Raw genomic sequence first — 19414 nt, 5'->3', positions numbered from 1 at the left:
AATTACGGTAATATTACCGAGGAATAGATGCCGTAGGAAAATGAGGAATTTCACGAATTTCCGGTAAAGCGGTATTCTTTTGATTGCATGATAGGGATTTTGCGGCTATTTAAAAGTAGAAAAATCATGAAGCACCTGTTTTAGTAAACCCAAGAGTATTTGTTGCAAGTGTTGGAAAGAAAAATATTTTTTTGGTGTTGAGTCTTACATCTTTAACTGGATGGAAAGTACTAAAGAACACCAAAACGCTGAAAATATCTTCGGCTACCATAATCAAGGCATGATCCGAGAGTTTTGTTGAAATTCAAACAAAAAAGACGTACAGAGAAATATATAGTTCATGGTTTACAAGTGTTGTTGAGTTTCCAAAACTTGGAAATCACAACAAAGGAAACCCCTGTTTTATGTTTTTATTTGAGTAAAAAATTTAAAATATTACTGCCACGTTGCCTCATTTATAGAAATCAAGCTATTTAATGAAAACCCCTTAGAGTTGGATTTTTTGTTATGTTATTCATTTTTATGAATCGTTCTATTCCTGTCGTACATACAATGTTCCGACTAGTCCGTGGTACATACAATGTTCTGACTAGCACAAATTAAGTCACTTAAAACGATATGTTCTTCTTGTTTTTTGTATGAATTTATTTTTGTACTATATAAGATTTGTTAATTGCTCATATAATATGGTTTAGTAAGTACCTCATCATCACTAAAGAATTATTGTTTGTCAAAAATTGATGACAAAATGAATTTATATTTATGACTTATTAATTGAAACATTTTGGTTTGTCTTGAAAGTTTAATTTTCTGGCATCGGTTTGGCACCTCTAAATTATAATTCAAATTCACTTTTGTTAAGGGCCATTCAGAGCCGGACCGCACCTACCATAGGTTCAATCGGCACAAAAAACACACCATTGAGGAGAGAATACGTTTATGATTCACATTATTGATTTTTTATTTTATTTATTTTTTTGTTTTCTTACAATAAACATAATAATAAATCAGAGTATTAAAAAATAAAGCATAATTACATATCAACGAAATACATATAAATAGAAAAATAGTAAACAAAAAAATCCCACAAAGGCATGGCCTGTTCGTGGGTATACAAGAAAATGTTAATGAATTGTGGTGCTTTCAAACTTATAGATTACGCAGACAGGGTAAAGTCTAATCTTATAACCTAGTTGCACAGTTTAAACCCACGCTGTGCCAGCGGGTGCGCTGTAAGACATCGGACCCTCCCAATGAAACGAATAAATAGGATGATACGCCAATATTAATTTACACGTGTGTTTATTCCCGCCCCTTTTTAGTAAGTGACGGGGCTTGAGCGCCCTTGGTGACCGACCCTGGGGCCATTATTTTTTTTGTTATCAAATTGGGTAGATCGAGTTGTGGTTCTGTGGTTAGTGTCTGGACTCACGGACCAAAGGTCTGTGGTTCGAATCCTACTCTACCCCAACTCGATTCCTATTTTCTAATAGTGTGTTATTTACAACTCGTTGAAAATGGCCCTCAAAATTAAATATTTGGGTAAATCATAAGAACGCAAATATTTATTTTTCTTAAAAATATTTTTTTTTAAAAGTACTCATCGCTTAATATTTTTTCTTACTATTATGGCAACTATATTAAAGTTGTCAAATGAACATTTTAAAACAAACATGGAGGCCTCGTCTGACGAAGAGTGCGAGACAATAATAAGAAATGGTTCTAAAAGGAAAAAGATCAGTCAAAAAGTAATGCCTTCCATAAACCAAATGCCGAAACACGTCGGGTGTCAAAATGTTGCCCTGAAGATTTTAAATCGTGAGGTATGTTAAAAATTCGAAAACATACATGTTGTTGTTTTTTTTTTTGTTTTTGTCTGATTCCTATATAACATTTTGCAAGATTGTGGTATAAAACTTTTCTCTTGTTGGCTAGAGCATTTGATATACATATGTTGGAACTATATGTTTTTCTTACAAGCACACTAATATTAACATAAAATTTGATGAAAAACCCCGTTTTTGATTTAGAAATTTTTGTGTAATTTGCCAACGGATTTTAATAAAATTGTGTTTTTTTTACAGACTCTTGGGTCATTTTCGGGAAAGTCAGAAAATGCTCCAAAAAGAGTTTTCGAAAAGATTCCACCTCGTCTTAGATTTTGTCTCATGGATATGGTTCCTACCAACTTTCTCAACAGTCACATATTTATGGGTTTCTCTCAGTGCGGTCAGTTCTTGCTTAGCTTTACTTATCACATAAGTAGCACCTCGGGGAGGGACTTTAGGGAAGGATACAGTTTTAGGTAAGATACTAAATATTATATTTTTGTAAAAGTAAGTATGTTCTGACCAATCAGATTTGGCTTTGTATTACATCCTTCCTAACTACAGAGTACACTGAACTCCCTTTTTGCACGGTTTCGAAATACCATGGTCCGAAAGTTAAATATTAAAAAAAATATATTTATATATATATTGTAAATATATTATGTATTTATATTTTGTAAACGCGTAATAGTTATATAATTATACTATTCGTTATTAGGATGCCCTACAGCGCTCTTTTACTTGGCATATGATATATGACAATGATGGTGAATAATCTTTATTACGATTTTCAATAGGAATAAACTTCTGTAAAAAACTGTTTCACAAGTGGAATTGCTCATTTAATGAAATGAAATTAAATCTTTGATATCTGTTGGTTGATTCTAGTGCATTAAATTGATTTTGTATTGGTCGGACAGACCATATATATGAGTTGAATTCTGTTTTTAAAAAATAAAAATAAATATCTGCATATCATTATAATACAAAATGAATTGCTGTATATGCACTCAAGACTTAAGTCCAACTAAAGTTTTAAAATGTGCAATGTGCCAGAATGACAACTGAAAAATAAACAAAATATTCCAAACCCATTAGAATTGTGTCAATTTCAAGAAGGAAGATCCACAATCTGGTAAAGGTGTATTTCCTCGTGGTTAATATAAGTGGTTAAATACTAATATGTACTAAAATTAATCGTAATGTATATTTCCTCATTCCCTTTCAACTTCGGAGCTTAGTGATGAGGAATCAGAAAATACTAATGTCCGCATGTCAGGAAGTTTGACAGCGCGCGTGAACAGAGGGAAAGGAGGCGTAAGCGCATGAGCAAAAATAACAAACAGAAAATTATCCGCTCTCACAAATTTTAATTTAACTTAAAATATTAGAAGTGTTGCGGGAAAAACAATTTACCCTAATGAATGCCTATCTTAAGAAAAGAAGATTGCTAAAGAAGGCAAAACAAGTAGTTTCAACAGGAATATTGGAATATGTATGGATAAAAGATGGAAAAATATTGGTTAAAAAGAAAGCGGAAGATGCCAGAGTATATTACATAAATTGCGAAAATGACATCACTAATCTGGTTACAACTTAGTAGAGTTAATAACAATTTTTATTTTATTTTTTATACTCTGCTAGTTATTATGGCGTACAACTTTTTAGATTTTAATTATGACGTAGGTATGGAGAGGATATGTAACATCGATCAATGTTGAAGAAATACTTGTAGTAATATAATAAGCCTTGTACAATTTAATGTGAGATCTATATATAAATACTGGGACAATATAAATATTACACTTATGTTTATTGACATATTAATTCTTTATGAGACTAACGTGAATGACCAGTTTATGAACTCGTATAATATACCCTGATATAGGCATTAATATTTCTGTCGAAATAATAAATCGGGTAGTGAATTCTTACCTTTATATTCTTCCTATGAATTTTTATCAAAATCATTATTAGTTTTCAGCTATTGGTGTTACAAAAACTAATTACTTGAAATATATTTTTTTATGACTTTGGCAAGTTTATCAGCAATGGATATTATAATAGGTATCTCTCGCTTCTACCGAGAATATATTAATTAAATTAAAAAAATAATTTGTAAATAAAATCCAGTTTCACAGTGCGGGCATAAACTGTGCAGTTGAACTAAGCGTGGTGTAATTATGTTTCTTTATTGATTTCAGATTACACTTTCTATCATGGGTGCCGGGCCAAATGGCTAAGTTGGTTCACTCTGTACCTTTATTTGATGATGACTGTGTTGACAACAGAGTAGCAGTTTCTATGGGGCAGTGGAAGCATAATCCCTCCTTACTCGTTGTATATGGAATTGCGTAAGTTTTGACTATTTTTGCACATATTTTTATTCTTCATTTTACGTGTAGGCTTAACCTCAACAGCTGAATAATTTTATTTTTTAGCAAAGCTTTGTGTGTTTAGTGAATATGAAAAATCACACTCTTTTATCATTTTTCCGAGCTTTAAACTCTAGTGCAACTATTCTTACGAGTAGTTTAAGAAAATGTTTACCGATAAAATTATTTACAACCTCTGATTATAAAAACCTAACTGACCACCTTTCAATGATACTTTTTATTTTTATTTTACTGATTTTTATTTAAATAATATGTATGTTCAATTATTTTCTCACAGTATTTTAATGCTTGCAATAGGGTATTCTCACGTTTTTTTTTATTTTGCAAAAAAATAGATAAAAAAATTACGATGGTAACTGTACAGTATTTTTTTTTACGTCCACGCGTTAATTTTTCAGAGCGGTTTAAAAACGTTTACTTTGAATTGGCTCCAAAACGACCATTCGAATGCTGAATGGGCTTGTGACATCACGCGTTACGAATCCGGCTGACAGTTCAAACAAATTTGTATAGGCTATGTGTTGTTTTTGTTGTAATCGGTTGTTTTACGCTGTTTTAACTAATTAACGCGCATAAAATGTCTTTAGTTATAAGATACAAGTACTGTTTAGTTTCAATGTGCACAAACATTACGGTGAAGACGCCAAATAAAGCTTTTTTGGCCATTCCTAGTAGCTAATGAAAAAATGGTTGAACGCATTTGAACGTTATGAAATGAGATGTAAAAAAAAAACAAACCACGATACTTTTTTCCATAGGTCTTGTTCAGTACAAAATACTAAATTTTATGATGTACTGTACATGATAGTAGCAGACTGTAGACTATAAAAATTTACTATCAGTAGGTGCTGAAATTAGCACTTATAAAGCTTGACAGGTACTACAATACTAAAATAGTTTATTCTTTGAACGTTATTGTTTATTTTTGTATTATATTTCTGTACTTATGTTACTAAGTTTAATTTGTAGAACTGTTGGTTTACTAAACAAATAAAAAATAAAATTACTAAAAAATTGCTGTATGAAAACCTACCTTATTTACTTGTGAAATTTATTGTATTTACAAAATGGCAACTGACCTTGAGATGCTAGACAGTCTTCACACTTGGGAGGAATCTATTATTTCCCAGACTTCATCGCAAATTAACGTCACCGAGTACGCTTTGGTTCTAACTTTATGTTCTGGAGTGACTCGACCTTTTACCATTCAAGTATCACCCGTCCGTTTTACTTGAGTGTAACCTATGGCATTGTCTCCGTAATTTTCCCTAGCTGATATATTAATAAGTAAATCACATTTAATTAAAAAAAGGCATTAACACGCACTCGAACAACAGAGATGTTTACAAGCAATGGTATTTTATGGGTTATGTTGTGTCAAAGTCACGTTACTTCCCTTTTGCATTAAATGTACGCGAAACAGTATATTTATAGTATATGCAAATAATACAACTATTTAAATGAATATATTCTGGAAGCAAACATTATATTTTTCCTTACCTTGCGGCCTTTGCATTTCTAAACTCAGAACTTAAAAAGTTTGTATTGGATGAGATAAAAATACCCATCATGATTATATCTATTTTGGGCAAGTTATCGGATTTTCCTTGTAAAAAGCCAATGTCAGCCATAATGCTATGGATGTTTATAAATAAAAAATAAAAAAAACCAAAGGAAAAGACGAAATTTAACTAAAAAACAAATAAAAAGCCACAAGCCGCCCGCATCGGACGATCTCAGTATAGGATTTAAGTGAACGTAGGATCCATAAGTCACGCGTGACGTCATCAACCTTTTGGCCAGTTATGGGCCGTTTTATTTCTATCAAACTTTAAATAGGAAATTATAAATGAAAACATTTGTTTCAGATTTTTATAGTTAATTGCTCGCAATCGTAAAAATATTCTTTAAATACTGAATAAATTAAAAATCATATCCCCAGTTTATGAAAATACCCTATTGTGTTAATATTTTGCTGTATGTGTATTATTTACACAATGTAACACAGAAAAAAAAGAAAAATAGAAACATTTTTAACCTAGCAAAACATGAATTATTTACATACATCTTATTTATTTATTTACGGACTTATTCAGTCCATTCAACAATTGCAAACACATTTTCAATATTATTTGGCAGGCGCCGTGGGGCAGTTAGTTAGACAGCCAACTGTGAAACTGGCGTTGCGGGTTTGATTCCCGCCCGTTGCAAAGAAAAATTTTTATTCATAACTTCTTTTCATATCCTTTCTTTCCTACCTGCTGACAAGACTACAATAGAGGCTTAGCGGGTTATTCATTAAAAAAAATACGTACAGGTACAATTGAAATAAAATACAACTAAAGAATTTTAAAGCTAGGTCAAAAAATAAATAATAATATTACTACCTCAAGACAAGATCTGGTCTATCTTATCTTGAATGTATAAAGAAATGTAATAATTAAGTGTCTTAATTATAGATTTCGTGACAAATTATTATTGAAAGCGGGAGAATAATATTTGCTTTGAATATTGATACACATTAGTAGGCTGTTTCTGTATGAATTAAGTACTTCTTTTTTTTGGCTCCATTAATATTAACATTTTTTTTCAGAGAAATTTCCACTGAAAATTCTTATCTTAGCGTAATTGGAGTGCCTCGCTTAGGATGCCGGAAGTGCACCGCTCTTTCTAATTCTGCTGAAGGTATTTATATTTGAAATTTTCTTTTCAATCAGTTTATAAAAAACTTTCATTGATCAGCAATATTTTGACTATGTCTGAATGTTTGTAGACAAAGGCTGGATTCTACTCCCTTTTAAACGGATTGACTTCCATATTCTCTTCTCAAAGATATTTTCCATCTCTGTTGTAATATATGTCAACTTTAATTTGATTAACATATTTTCTTTACCTGTTTTAGTTTTGGACTGTGGTGGGAAAAGATGCATCGAGCATAATTTTGCCATTCATACAAAATTTTACTGCGCTGCAGAATCTGCCATATGTGAGCCTGTTATACAGCTTGCCTATCGTAATCAAATCATAATCTACACAGATTTCATACACATATTAGAAATAGATCTCATAATACCTGACAAACTGTTGGATGAGGTGAATCGAGAAGAAGATTCCACTAAATCTATTCGTGAACATGGAGCGCGGGCTGAAGTTCTCCCATTTTTGAGAAGTAGTCAAAGTACAGAATGTTCCGCAGCTGACACCGTTGTGCAAAATATTTTAGCAGATTTCTCTGATACTGAGACGGAGCCCACTGTGACTTGGAAACCCGTTCAGGTTCCTGATACGCTTGGCTATGAATTGCGTATTCCGGCACCGAGAGGACCCCCCTCTCCGGGCTGCAGTCAAGTGTACGTGGGAGTGGAGGAGTGGGATGCTCCTTCTCCCCGTTCCCTCGTTAGCCCCCCCCTGCGGTCCCCACGCCGTCGTCCCGCTGAAAGTCTCTCCGGGTTCAACGATGCTCATCGGATTGCAGACAAGGCCTATGAATTTGTTGAAGAGACAGAGCCTAAGTGTGAAAAGCTTAGCATATTTAGGAAGAGGAGGTTAGCAGATAAAAAATATGAGTTTTCAGAAGATAACAGTGAAAATATAGTTCCCTTCAGAGTACTACGTAGTAATCGAAAATATTACATCGGCGCCACAAATCGAGGTCCATCCAGAAGAGCTAAATCCCCTCCAGCTGAAGGCGCTGTATTACGAGTTCGCAATCAACTGGTGCCGCCACCTCCCTCACCCTCCCCTCCATCACCGCCCTCTAAGCGAGATGATGTAGAGTATCGGGTAACTGCGATGCAAGAAGACGGCTCTCTTCGAACTATTGCACTGCACGACAACTCCTCTAAAACTCTTTCAGACTGCGCAGTCCATCCGCAAGATCCTTTCCTTGTTCATTCTGAAAATTCCAAATGCAGCAAACATTTCACAAGGCGATTTGTAGAGAGTGATGACGACATAACATCCATAATAACAGATTCTGAAGGTAAGGGTTTTCGCTGTATGAATATAAGCTATGTTCGTATAAAACTCTAATGTAATAATAAAAACAGTTTATTTAGTTTTATTCAGCTTTTATTAATAATTTTCACTGATCACCGGGTTTTGTTGTAACTGACACCGTCAGAATGGTAGGAAAGTAAACAAATTCTAACGACACTTATTTATTTATAAATTTGTATAAAACAAACAAAAGTTGAATAAAACTTAATACTGTGTTTTTATTATTATAATTAAAATGCAGTTACACCGAGAAATGTTAGTAGAAAAACTTCATCTATCAAAACATAATTACCGCAACGAATGTTCGTGTTGCAGATGACTGTATCTCCGGGTATCACGTGGCCTTACCTCTGGTGGCGCACGGGGCGGGCTACACAGCACTACAGCCGGTGTCGCTGGCGGCCTGGGAGCGTCTACAGACAGCCGTACCCGTGTTGCAGGCCTCTCAGAGGTCCCTGGACATAGAACTCCTCTGTAACGAGGTCTGCGTGCGCCTGTGTCGACTACATGGCAAGAAGTTTATCTACTGCTTCGATTGGGGCTGTCATGTTATTAACGTGTGCCAGTCCAGTGGATGTATCTGCGGTGTTAGTAAACTTTTGTTTTAATTTTGTTAAAATGTTAAATGTTATTATCGATTCTCGTCATAATTGAATGTACATCGGAACCTCTTTTTACACGAGGGAAAAGTTCCACGCAGTACCGTGTACAAAAGTATACTTAAAAACGAACAAGGGTGAATAAGGCTTCCTTGTATAAAAATCTTTTGGGGATTTAAAAAAATTAAATTGTTTACTATTTATTGCACTTTAATTTTATTAAAAAATTTAACACGACAACAAAATACCTAAAAAAAATCGTAACAAAGATTATTCACTATCACTGCTTTTTATGATACGCCTAGTAAGTAAATTGAATTGAAAAAAAGAAGAAGTAAATTAGTGATGTAGGGAATTCCAATAACAATTAGTATAATTATATATTATTAAGTCTTCTAAGTTTATTCTCACATGTAAAAATATTTTTAAAAAAAGGATATTATTAAGTGTCCTCGGCACGGGTAACCCCAGTGAGGTCACATGATTTTTATTATTAATCATAGTTTGTAATGGAAAAAAATATGAATAAGTAAAATAAATGAATATCACTATTATGCATTCTTCAATTAATGTACAAAATAAAATATTACTTAATTTTCGTATCATGTTTATTCAAAACTGCAAAAAAACTCTGTAAAAAATAATGTGTAAAAAGAGGGTCTGGTGTTTTTTTTTGTTTTTTTTTATGCCATCAGTAAACTTACGATAATTTTGTAGTATTAATATTAATATATTTATTTATTTATAAATTTATTGCATAAATAAGCACATATTTAATACCAGGGAATCTATATAAAAGTAGTAAATGACAAAATGAATATAAAGCGTCATCTGGTTAGGATAGTCTCCATCTAACATGGCTCAGCCTGTTCTAAGTTTTCTAAGTTCTAATTTTTCATATTTTAAAGTATAAGTAGTTTTATACTAATATAACATCATCATCATCATTCCCTTTCCGCACCTAATGGTGCATAGGGCACTGCATTGGTACACCAATCGCAGCAAGATTGATCATTTTTGTTACATGAAGGTCAGATGATCAGTCTTACGGTTCAGGTGCCAGTCCAAGGACTATAAAATAATAGTGTAAAAAACATTTTTAAATAAATATTTCATCTTAACCATGTCGGGAATCGAACCCGAGACCTCTTGTATGGTAGGCAAACGAAAACTAATATAACAATAACAGAAAAAGAAACTAAAACTTCTTAATTATAAATGCATAGCTAATCAAATGTAAGAACTAAATAATCATTATTATAAAACATTTAAGTTTGTAAATGAAAATTCTTGATGGAAGTTCATTGTAATTTATTATTGATATTACAAATTTGTGGATTAAAATATCACTCTTCTTTTATTTATACAATAAATCATTATTATATAAATATAGAGTATATACATGTGCTAAGAATACATAATGTTACTTAAACATAAATAATATAGTAAAATATATAATAAAAAACATTTATAAAGTAATGTAATATATAAGAATATAAATAATATGTGTACCAATTATGTAAAGTAATCGTTTCTTAATCTACATATATTTTTCAAAAAAATCTCTCACTACACTATTTATATGTGCAGTTATTTCTATTTTAAAATTTGATTTACATTTTGAGTCCTTTATATTTGGCATTAAATCATTAAATATTTTTGAAACGATTACATTATATTGCTTTTTACCGAAGGAGGTTGATACAAGTGGGAGAATACAGTTAAATTGTGTTGCTGTGCGAGTGTTTATATTTTGTTACGTATGTTTGACCCTCAGAGTAATAATGTGTAACCTAGAGAGGAGCCCAAACGTAGGAAAACCATTCTATGACTATTGGGTATTAAGTTAGCTACAGTTCGCAGCAAAACAATGGGCCGTACTCAGGTCGAGAATTGCCAAATGGATATTAATTTGCATTGTAAATACTTTTTAAATATGTACCTGTGTATTTATTATTGCACGGTTATTACAATTTATTTTTCTACAATTCGCCTATATTTATTTTATAAAACTGAAAATACATGTGTGTGTTTATTTTTTTATTTATTTGTTCATTTTATTCACAATATACTTATGTTACATTTATTGAGACATAAATCCCAACTCCATGGAGCCAAAGTCCTGTGTTAAGTTTTTTTTTTTTTTAAAGCAAATAAATATTTGCGTTCTTATGATTTACCCAAATATTTCATTTTTGAGGGCCATTTTCAACGAGTTGTAAATAACTCACTATTAGAAAATGGAATCAAGTTGGGGTAGAGTGGGATTCGAACCACAGACCTTTGGTCCGTAAGTCCGAGACACTAGCCACAGAACCACAACCCGACTGCCCGTCACATCTCTGAAATGGCGAGTCGTAGCGGCCTGAAATTTGGAAACGTCATTTAAGATGCGATTTCAAGGTTAACGTTGCTATTTTCGAGTAAAATTTTAATCGACCTCTACTCAATAAAAACTCAAACTTTATATGGATGCTTAGTGCGGCCCTGACATATTGCCTATCAACTGTCATTATCAACAGTAAACATACTTTTCATTCACAAATTTATCACCCAAATTGAGAAAAAATAGTATCTGAAGTAAATATTTTGATATATGTAAATGCCAAAAATCAATGTAAATCATGGGAAAATATTCGGAATCAATTACCTGTGAAAACTGTCTCCTTTAACACCTTTGACGCTCCTACTGCTGCAACCAAACATACTGCCACCTGGCCACCAATTGGTTGCTAACCAACAAACCAACATTGCTTGCGTTCTATGAAACATAGTGATAGGGCGTCTCTCTAGGTTAAGCATTATTACTCTGAGGTTTGACCTCACTTAATTTATCACAAATTTTTAACCAGTAGGCACCTTCCAAACAACTGTCTGACATCCAATATCTTAAACTCAGCGAATAGATCTTCTGTTGGATACCTCGAGGGTTTTTTAAGGATGAACTTTATGATCCATATTTAGTGCTTTTGTTACAGGTTCAAGCATTGAACGAGAGGAACCTCCCCAAGCAATTATAAGTAAAATATAATTATTTTTTTTACCCAGGTTTGTGCCATGTGGCTGTGGGTTACAGAAGACAACTCGTACGGAGAGGTTGATGGTCCAACTTCGCATTGTCTCTCTTGTAAAGATAGCAACTCTCTCTGCATGGTCCACAGAAGACAATACTCGGCTGAGGTAAACAATCAATGTATTTATTTTGTGTATTGAATTGGCATTCGCTTCACAATCATTGTATAACTTATATACTTTATACTTATACATGCTTTATACTTAAGCACTTTATACTTATACACTTTATACGTAACATTATTAACATACAACACTTCATAATTATTGTAAAGTTTAAATACTCAACGGCGATAGCTATGTCGGAGCCATAACACACACGATGTAAGTTGTTTGAGCATGGTTTACAGTATAACTAGTATTTTTATATACAAACATTTGAGCATACAATATTGAAGACAAATTCTAAAGTCCGTCTTTCTTATACGAGGGTTGCTACATAACTTTTGAGATAGACAAGTAAAAACAAATATTTATAATCGAAAATGGCTTTATTGTTTTTCAAAATATTCTCCTTGAAGATCAATGCACTTTTGCATGCGTTTGAACCCAAAAACACCTTTTCCAGTCCAATTGAGGTACCTCCAAAACATGTGATTGGAACGTATCAATCGCTTCTTCAGGCGTCGAAAAATGTTGACCTCGCAATTTATTTTTGATATGCGGGAATAAGAAAAATCATTGGGTGCCAAATCAGGACTGTACGGCGGATGACCCATCAATTCGATGTTTTGAATGCTCAAAAATTCACTTGTTTGAACTGATGTGTGACAGGTTGCATTGTCGTGGTGGAGAATGATTTGTCTTCTGCAATTGGTTTCCCTTATTTTTCCGAAAAACTTCTGGCAAACAAATGGTGGTGTACCATTCAGAATTGACCGTTCTACATTGCTCTAATGGAATGGTGGCGACATGTCCAGTTATTCTAAAAAAACAGGCGACCATTTGCTTCGAAGTGCTTCGTGCGCGAACAACTTTTGTTGAATTTGACTCGTCTTGAAAGACCCATACAGTCAATTGTTGTTTAGTTTCGGGTTCATATGCATAGATCCATGATTTGTCGCCTGTCACGCTCTTATAGATGTTTTTTGAAGCACCGCGATTGAATGTTTTTTTAACCAATAAAAAAAAGTTTTTATTTTTATAATTCAAGTTAAAACATATTCAATAGAAAATAAAGATAAAAAATCTAAAGATACGTAAAAAGAGAAATAAATGTATTTGTAATGGGAAAAAGGAAACCAGAGGAAGAGGAAAGGAGGAGAGATTAAGGAAGAGAAAGGAGATGTTTCTTTAAACGTGATTTAAACAGAGATACGGTAGTAACATCTTTGATAGTGGATGGGAGATGATTCCACAGTTGAGCGGCATGGATACTATATGAGTTCGAGAAGAAAGAGGAATTGTGGATGGGTATTAAGAGAGTGCCTTGAGAATTAGAACGAAGAGGTAAACCATGAACTAATAAGCATTGAAATTTTTCACACAGGTATATAGGAGCGTTAAGACTATGAAGTACATTGAACAGAAGTGAGAGGAAGTGATAGTTTCTCCGCTGTCTAATTTTGAGCCATTTCAGTTGCCTAGGATAATCAGAAATGTGGTCATATCTTCTAAGACCATAATATACCTTATGCATGTATTCTGAAGTCGTTCAAGTTTATCGAGTTGTTCACAGCTTAAATCAGTCATGGAAACATCAGCGTAATCTAGAATGGGTAATAGTAATGCTTGTACCAGAGTGCATTTAGTATTAATGGGTAAGAATTTTGCAACCTTCTAACTAGCGATTTAACCCCTTATAGGAGTACTGGCATTATACAAGAGTTGAATAGTCGGTATTTCGTTCTGACTGAGTATAGCTTGGAGTTCCAGACAACACGCATCATGTCGAAAAGTTGCTCCAGCAATTCCACATCTCCTTTGCCTCATCCACCGCCATATAAACATTAGCAGTAGCAGATGTACTCGGTTGTGGGTCTACTGTGCTAGTTTAAGGAGTGTGGCGTATGATCGCCCTATCTTTTGAGCGTTTACTGTAATTCTTTTGACACTCGGCATTAGTCATGTTGGTTTTTTAAAATTATCTATTTCTTCTCACTCCATGCTGGACGATGTTATAGGACACCCATATTGCATAATTTATTATCTTTGTACCTTTATCTAGCCCCTTTGTCTAATGGGAAGACGCGGTTTATGTTGAAAATTTAATTATTGTTCAAAACTTACAACTGAATACATAAATTAGATTATGACAAAGTAACATTTATTACAAAGTTTTCTTTTAGACAATATTCTTCTTACTCTTCTTTTCACATATTTACGCTTTTTAAATCCAGTTTTTTTGCATGATTTCTTCCAGTACAAACTTCATCTGCTTATGCAGAGCGATATGCTATTCCAGTAATTGAATCCCCATAAGCGAAAACTGTAAGACTGGATTTACTAACAAATGGTCAATACCAAAAAGTTGAGACTTCAATTGAATAGTTTAAAAGATATGTCGAGCCTTTTTACTTATTACCCTACATATCTTGACCATGCAATGCAGTGAGAGATAAATTATAATTCCTTTTAAAATGATTTATCAGAGGAAATGTATTATTATAAACATAATAAATTTATCTCTAAATTCATTTCAAAGACAATATTTCTCAATTCTGAGGTAAAATTTAATAATACCCGAAAATTCATTTTGAAGATATTTTTAAATTCCACTTTTCTTTTAGAATATACATAATTTGTAATATTGTACTATGATAATATTTATTATTTGTTCTCAAATTTTTAAACTGCATTGGTACACTAACCACAGTGTATCTTGATGATTTTTTTGTTACTTGAAGGTCAGATGATCAGTTTTACAATTCGGGTGCCAGTCCAGGAAATATTCCACTGTAAAAACACCATTTTAAATATTTCATGTCAGCCATCAGTCGCCAATAGCCGACTGTTGCCTCCTAGCGAACATACTTTAAATAGAGACTACAAATTTAAATAGTAGACTAACTCAAGAGAACCACGCGCCGACCATGCTCTAGGACCCGTTTCGTCTGCTTTAAGGTCTGTGAGATTGTTAGGACGATTAAGGTCTTTGCATAGGATTGTTTCTACTGTTGGTATTAGGAAAATGGTTTTTGCGAGGAAATCAGTACTATGAAGAAAAGTAATTTTGCCTGAGTTCGATAGGGATCGTGTTAGGATCTGTGTTAGGATTTTGCCGGTAGTGTCTTAATGATTTGATGTTCCACTGTGATTTGTTATAGATACGTATTGTTTTTCTTCTGTTGATTGAGTGCATGTTGTATAGGGCAAATTATTCTAATGTTTCCTATATGTATTTGGGTTTTGTGTCGTTTGATTGATTTGTTTGTATTACTACGTTCTTCTTCCTTTCCGATGCGGGATCTGGAGCGTACGGCCGCAGTCTCAATTTAGAACTAACACTGTATTCCTCCACTGTAATACTGGGAAATTAGAAAAGGGTGATTGTGCTGACCATGTGTATTTGATTGATCACAAACTGACAAAACTGCAGTGAGGGGTACAATGAAAGTTTTTAAAGTTTATTTGTTTTGTTATTTTCGCGGTTTGATTGTAAAGAAATATTAAATTTTCGCTTAATTAGTTTAAAAAAAAAAAATTGATATTGATATGCGAAACTGAAGAAAGACTCAAGTCTTTATGAACAGTTTCGGGAAAGGGGTGGATGCTTTCATTAGCGAACATACTAATCTTGTCACCCTTTAGCGACGTTTTCTACTGTAATTATAATTCTTTGTTTTTTTTCAGTGCTTGTTTGTTTGGGATCTTGTTAGCGGATTATACAGGACTGAACACGCTTCTCTTAAAGAAGATCCTACTCTGGATACTATAAGAGGTAATTATTATATCAAGTGAATTTATTGTATTAATTATATGATAGTAAAAAACATATCAAAATTTAAAATAATGGTCAAGACATATGTGATAAACAATTTATAAATTAAATATATTTTCAATGTTATTATTAGAACACACATAACAATATGTATGATATGTGTGCCCTACTTTAAGATTTAAATTTAAAAAAAATAGTTCACGACTGAACCGACCAAGCACAATACTGTCAAAAAAGCGTCTGTAATATACACTCACATCTTTACAATGCAGTATCGTATAATCCGATGTGACCAATAAGGAACGAGATATACTTAGTTGAAAAAAAAGGGCGCGAAATACGAAATTACCTTTTCCCCAACCTGTTTAACATAATTACAAATATTATAGGTAAATATTGTCCTATAGAGCCATGGCTCAAACTAAATCAAATTTGGTTTGCTTTTTGCATCATAACTAATATTTCCTTGTCAATAAAATCTGTTATTTTTAGAATGCGGTGGAGACCGGGCGAGGCAGATAGCTGTACAACTTGCTCCCGTATCAAATTCCTTTAGCCATGACAATAGGTTACTCACTACTCTGACAGGTAAATGATATTGCGTTTTTAATACAATAATGCAAACTCGAAAATGTGGAAGTCTACGCATTTACATGGCTCATAACCTTTATGAATTATTTAGCTTATTAGAAAACCAATTTAAAAAATATTTTTTTATGTTTACTTTTGGCCAGTTTCTTATAAAATTATTTTGAGTGTTCAAACTGTACGCAGTCTTAAAAGTTATTATTTAAATCTTTAAAAAAAATACTAAATTCGTCATCCTGTGGTAGTTTGTGAACTCAGGATCAGAGGTTGGTTTTCTCCCTGCTCTACTACAGCATGATGTTTATTTTCCAATCCAGTAATTTCTTGTTTACTGAAAATAACTGGCCACCAAATTAAAAATTTTTGTCCATCACTGAAATGCAAATTTTTACTTTAAAATTTTAATAATATACAACTTAGCTAATCATGGGTAATAAGCCCCGAAAATCTAGATCTCCATATTCCCAAGAATAAATCTCTGTTTTGAGTAATTTTAACGTAACATTTTGGTCGATTTTCAGGACGATCTCTGAAACGGCTCACAGACCTGGACCACTGTATAGAGATAACCAAACAACATCCCGACAGTTCGGAGTCTGAATCTTCAACTACAGAAGATAGTGATTCGGACTGACTGTCGTTAGTGTTATTATATTATTAACCTGTAGGTATTTCTGGTGATTTATCAAACAAAAAAACCACAGCGGATGATGCTTGACGTTCAATGCCCGTCCTAACGCTGTCAGAGAGATATTACATATTATACTGTGTATTCCTCTCAATGGCTGCAATACTTCAAACTAGAATGCTTAAATGAAATTAGTGGAGGCACAAGAGACTACCTGAGATGGCAGTTTGAGACCACTGAATTTTAAAATACTCATTTAAATACATAATAAATTTCAAACTGCTCAATTTATTATTAAGCGTATAATCATATATACCACTAGCAGTGATATTCATTTTATTTAATAAAAAATAATATTTATAAGGACAAAATATTCAAACTTTTTGTACATATGTATGTGTAAATTAGAAGTTATTGTTTTGTATTAATTATTTTTTTAACAGCCATATAAACATAATTTAAATTTAGTGTATTCAATTAATAAAAAGTTGATTTCAAAACATTACATGTATTTTGAAAACAAGATGGAAACTCTATATTTTAAGCATACATAATACCAAGATAATTTTTATAGTGTCACCCATAGAATTTCACTACATATACATATTATGTTAATCCTTTAGGAAGTACTAAAAACTCTTAAACAATATTTGAGGAGCAAACATTCAAAAGGTGATTTGTCACATAAATATAATGCTTGAAAAATAAGAAAAACTTTGTTTTAACAACACTATTAATTTGTTTAAATGTATGCACTTGAGGTCGTATTAGTGTTGTTTTTTTCCCCATAGATTTAGATATGAAATTTGAAATAAATCTTTTTTTTTATTTTCAAATTTGGACAAACCACTTTTTGAAAATTTGCTTCTCATTTATTCACTTCAAATCTACGAATAAATCAAACAAATAAATTGATCCCTTCTGCATTAGAAACCCCTTTGATTTTTTTTGAAATATTTTTGAAAATCTTGATAATATGAGGTCTAAATAATATGAAAAGTTGAATATGTGGAACGTGACAATTGTGTGCTAAACACTATCTTAATATGATTCTGAAGGTGAGTCAATGACTACAAATATATGGCAGTATTCCTTTACAGTTTGCACCTGCTATACCTAGATATACATATCGTCACCTACTTATAATATTGTAACCCACAAAACGCAATTTTACAGAAGAATTTAAAGATATTTTTCTCTAATGTAAATCTAAAAATAGACTGATTTTTGAAAAAAATTGGATGAATGTTTATTTTTATACTTACCCAGTTTTATAAAAGTTTAAAGAAAACTTGAAATCTTTGGCAGTTTTTGTAAACATGCAGATACAATATTATACTTCGGAAAAGACACAAAGATAAATATCATATAAATGACACGGGTACGATATTATGCTTCGTAAAATACATTATGTAAAATATGGTAGGAATTATATACTTACAACATTTTACATCGGGGTTAATTGGAAAAATATTATTGTATGTGATACATGCGATAATTATTTGATACTTAGAAATGGTGGAAATAATCGTAAGTAACATTAATGATAGTATACATTGTTATTCTGTATATTATATAAAATGTAAAATATCAAAACTAAAATCAAACGAGTATAATATAAATAACCTAGTTTATTATTTTGCTCTTTTGTGCAAATATAGGTTTTGATGAATCTGCTGTTGGGGTTTATATTATACAAAGTGCAGATGTTGTTTCTAAGGTTAAATCACATTTTTTGTGTTCTAGTAGGCTTAATTCTTTTATTTTTTGCATAAGTGGGATCCATTTTGAAAAAAAAAATGTTAAAAATAAAAAACAAACGGACATCTGAGCAGTCCGGAAAACAAAATCGTAACTGATATTTACGCCGCTTCCAGTCATCTCTCTCAACCCACGAATATTATCGCAAGGATACTATACTTTGTAAAAAGATGAGATATGAAAATATGTGTCCAAAAACTAATTGCAAAATATATTTTTTTCTTCGTTGGAACTAAAGATATAATGATATGCAGACCAAATACATAAAATACTCAAAATTGGCGCTTTGTGGGTAAGCAATATTATATGTAAGAGATGTCGATATACAAAATTATCCTGTAAGTGTAACTATTTACTATCGTTATTTTTTTATCAAATGAATATCTGAATTCAGAATTACAATAAAAAGGTTCACAAGTGTTTTTTTAATTTTGTAATTATGTTAATGTTTAATGTAGTCTAATGTATTTGAACATGATTGATTTAGTTGCAATCACAAATCTTACTTCCTTCTTTTTGTTAGTGACTCCGACCTGGTGAGAATTGGGAATATAGGTTTTTTATTTGTCTTGATATAATCAAGTAGATTGTCTATTCTCGGACAGAAAATTCACGTGTTTCATAAAAATATATAATAACAAATACTGTACCTACATGGTTGT

At 32.3% G+C, this 19414-nt stretch overlaps 1 protein-coding gene across 1 annotated transcript; it reads left to right on the top strand.

Moving 5' to 3' along the window:
* Positions 1-1654: 1654 nt before the first annotated feature.
* LOC148274628 (uncharacterized) lies at positions 1655-17491 on the top strand. The gene is made up of 10 exons (XM_088236868.1): positions 1655-1823; positions 2085-2305; positions 4034-4183; positions 6819-6910; positions 7128-8207; positions 8540-8811; positions 11872-12003; positions 15688-15775; positions 16268-16363; positions 16885-17491. Exons 1-10 carry the CDS (start codon positions 1674-1676, stop codon positions 16995-16997), a joined length of 2394 nt encoding a protein of 797 aa, XP_088092994.1. The 5' UTR covers positions 1655-1673; the 3' UTR covers positions 16998-17491.
* The last annotated feature ends 1923 nt before the right edge of the window (positions 17492-19414 follow it).

The sequence above is a fragment of the Micrasema longulum genome, unplaced genomic scaffold, assembly GCF_059751315.1.
Source record: "Micrasema longulum isolate JH-2025_06_02 unplaced genomic scaffold, ASM5975131v1 h1tg001613l, whole genome shotgun sequence".
Lineage (NCBI taxonomy): Eukaryota > Metazoa > Arthropoda > Insecta > Trichoptera > Brachycentridae > Micrasema > Micrasema longulum.
Note: the sequence above shows the minus strand (reverse complement) of the source record. Positions and strands in the feature narration are given on the sequence as shown.